This window comes from Zeus faber (assembly GCF_960531495.2).
Source record: "Zeus faber genome assembly, chromosome: 15".
Taxonomy (NCBI): domain Eukaryota; kingdom Metazoa; phylum Chordata; class Actinopteri; order Zeiformes; family Zeidae; genus Zeus; species Zeus faber.
The window spans coordinates 17,526,752-17,530,489 of NC_137194.1; the positions used below are offsets into that span (position 1 = coordinate 17,526,752).

Genomic DNA, 3,738 nt, shown 5'->3' on the forward strand with positions numbered 1-3,738 from the left:
TAAAACGCATAGAGTACCCATTTAAAATTTAATACAAAACAGAATAGAAATATAAAATATGAAATAACTGCAATGTAGCATGGTAATATATAATAACAATGACAGCAGCATATTCATTATGGTGTTATAAAAGTGTATAAGTATTATTAAAGTGACTGCGCAAGAAGTAGGTGACAAAGTGAAAACTAAGTTACCAAAACTAAACTAACTTTTTAAACATTTGAACTGAAAGCCCTCACGTCCATCCATCCCAAGCAGTTCGTCCTCTTGCGCGGCAGTACCGCCACTATCCACGGGGGGGGCGCGCGCTAAGCTCCGGACATGATTATTTCCCGCTTTGTTGGCGGCAGACGAAACCCGGACCGGAAGAGCGCCGGTGATGTTTTTCCAAACCCCGAGACGATCCCACGCCCGCTGCGAGTTATTCGGGTGAGTGCGGAGCAATGTCGACGTCTCGGGGCTGTGCCGGGGAAAGGGAGGCTGCTTACGGGAGGTTTGACTCGTACGCCTTCGAGGCGGACGACAGGTTCCAGGGCGGGCTGGCGGCGCTGGAGCGCTCCAGTGAGACGTGCGTCCTGGAAATGAAGCTGTTTTACTACAACCGGTACGTGCCCTGCTGCCCAACAGTGGTTCCATCACGTTTTATAAAAACAAAACAAAAAACCGTGTTCTCGTCGCGGTCCGTGTCAAAGGTAAAACGTGTAAAGCCATAAAAGCTCCTGCTCCCGACTGCACTACAACTCCCGGAGTCCCCTTCGAAACGGCAACTTCCGTGTTTACCCTCGGTCAAACGCTGCTCCAGAAAGGACGTCGTCTCCGTTTCTCGCTCACGTGAGGTGGTGCGGGTATTTCTTAATCCGAGGTTCGATATATATACTATATCTAAACAGAGGACTGACTACAACTAGCTCACCGTGGCTGCCTTTCACGCCTTGCAGATGCCCGATTGCATCCCGGTGTCGTGCCAAAAAGTGATCGTCCGCCCAAAAGGTGATCGCAGCGTCTGCCTTGTCACCGAAACCTTATTTACGCCTAAAGAAAAAATGACTTGGGTTCATTCACGAGGGTTATATTTTAAACATTATAGCCCACTTCTACCCTGAGGTTCCTATGGCCCCTAAGGTTGTTTCTGCCCGAAATGACTTCATTTCGCTCTTGATGGTTATATTTGACAGATTTTAGCCCACCCAGTCCCTATTACCAGTTGAAATACGTTTAAAGGGCCAATACAACTTATAAAATGCAGTTTTGCACTTGCCAAAGAGTGATTGTAGCTCTTACCTTGCGACTGAAAGGTTGTTAAGGTCTCAAAATGACTACTATGTTTGACAGATTATAGTGCATCCAGCGGATGGCAAACACTTTTTGGCGGACTTTTTGCACCGGGAAAAGATGGACCCCACCACCAAAAATGGGGAGAGCTTATAGAGGAGCACATACAAAACACTAATAGGTTGAATGGCTGTTTCTTATTAAGTGCCAAGTAAATGAATATGGCGTAAAATAAAACAAGTTTGAGTGAGTTGATACGAGAATTGCTCATACCGCAGATTGCTTGAACACTAAACAATTTTTTGCAATCATCACCAGGTTTGTGGAGCCAATCGATTCGACAGAGTACAAGCAGTGGAGCTGCGTTTCCCCTGGCGTGACGGACTGCGGCGTTGAAACTCTCAAACGCCTTACGCTTTCAGAGTCAGACACGAGCGGGAATAGCGCTGGGGAGACGTCCCAGGAACACAAGCTTTCCTTTGAGCAGGTGATGCGACTCATTCAGGCGGGTGAGGACGTTCCCGGAGTGACAAAACTGGATGTTAAGCCAATCAACCAAAGTCCCACCCCGTCTAAAATGCAAAGGATATTGAAACCCTGGGAAATTCAATGACCCTTGTCAATTCATACCAACCTCTAGAGTTATTTTTCAATAAAGATTGTAAATTGCAGATATTTAAGTTTTAACATTATTGCTGACCTTGTGCTAGAATACTGTCATCTCCATTGGTGCAGAACACATTTGTACTACCTGTGATAGTGTGTGCCTCCCCCCCCCCACTATAGGGAAAGGAACTTCAGTCTAGCGGTTCCCTCTTTCAATTAGAATCCCTCTGCCTCCCCCTTCTCGCTGTCAAGAATGATAAACCAAATTATTGACAAGGCCAAACATGGGCCTCTGAGCATGTGGATGTGTTATATACCTGGGGCAGCACATTTATATCTGTGATCATCGACCCACTCAGGAACAACAGCTATAGCAAATCCACCCAAAACTAAATTTTACATTAATGGGCTACTTCGATCATTTAATTCAATGTTCTGCCATATAAAATAACCACTTGTCGCAATGAATTTCTATTTTACTAAGTATTTTTATTTGCACTCCTGTACATTCAGATGAACTGCACAAAACAATATAAACCTCTTAAATCTTGAACAGTCTATTTCCCCTTCAGCTAATACAAAATCACAGATCTTAGGTTAAGAACGGTTGAACATGTCATAGGCTTCACATTTTAAAGAGCTAAGCACCATTAGGATTTAGCACGAGTATGTATCCCTGGGGAATTTAAGGAGGTACTGATAAAGCATAGGCTGATTTCCCTTCATTCTATTTATCAATGTTGAATGGATGTGTGACAAGAAAATAAAATGGGCCGTGGATGTTATCAACAAACAAATGGCGTCCATTAGTCTCAGTCACTGTTGCACTAAAAGTTTTAAAATGTATTTATAAAAAGCCAAATGACCTATTTAAAAACAATAACATGGGCATGTATACAAATTACAACCAGAAGGATCCCATTGAAGAAGAGTGTCGTTACACTTTAAAATCCTCCCATTACAGGTACCCCTCACTTAACACTGAGTTCTATTCTTACAACCAGGGGGCGTGGCGATTGTGATTGACAGTCGTTAAACAGGTAGGTTGTTAAGTGAGGAGTACCTGTATATTACTACAGTACAGTCATCACACACATGCAAAATGAATTCCCAGCAATTAATTTCATAACATTATTGTAAAACAAAGCACCAAGTCTAAAAAATATTAGAAATCAAAAAATTTTCACATATACATTCTATCACACTAAACAAGGCTCCAGTTTTTGTCCAGTTCTAGCACGCTCACCTAATAGAGCTGCCTGGAATCATTAACTCCTGACAGCTTTTTAAACCATTCACATGATTATTGTATGAGAACAAAAAGAATGTCACACGAAAATGTGTGACATTCTCTACATCTTGTAAAATGACAAAATAGACACAGTATTTGGGTTTGGTTCGCAAAATTGTAAATACAGTACGATCATGTAAAAAAAAAAAAGATGCTCAAAGTAGCACTCAGGTAATATGTTTGCCTAAAATTGACTGGAGGTAATTCTGTTGAAATTAAACATGATAAATAATGATCATGATTAAATCCCCTCACAAAAATAACACTGACACAACACCCACCCGCCAACATCTAGCAAATAATTCAATCGTTAAATAAAATACAGCCGTGTGACACTAGAGAACTTAAACTAATGAAAATAAAGTGAGGTAGACTCTTGTAGTGAGCAGGCTTTTGGATTAATGACAGCACCATTGTGTAAAAAATAACAAAATAAAAAAGTGAGCCTCCACAATCAACAAGAAATAAAAAAAAGTTAAAAAGTTGTAAAAAAATTATTGGGGGGGGGGGGGGGGGGGGGGGGGAAGGTTTATCACATGATAACCTGGCTACACAGGGATTGACTGATT

At 41.8% G+C, this 3,738-nt stretch overlaps 1 protein-coding gene across 1 annotated transcript; it reads left to right on the forward strand.

Moving 5' to 3' along the window:
* The first annotated feature begins 357 nt into the window (after positions 1-357).
* Positions 358-1,947, forward strand: LOC307241418 (uncharacterized protein). The gene is made up of 2 exons (XM_080015491.1): positions 358-604; positions 1,591-1,947. Exons 1-2 carry the CDS (start codon positions 444-446, stop codon positions 1,883-1,885), a joined length of 456 nt encoding a protein of 151 aa, XP_079871617.1. The 5' UTR covers positions 358-443; the 3' UTR covers positions 1,886-1,947.
* The last annotated feature ends 1,791 nt before the right edge of the window (positions 1,948-3,738 follow it).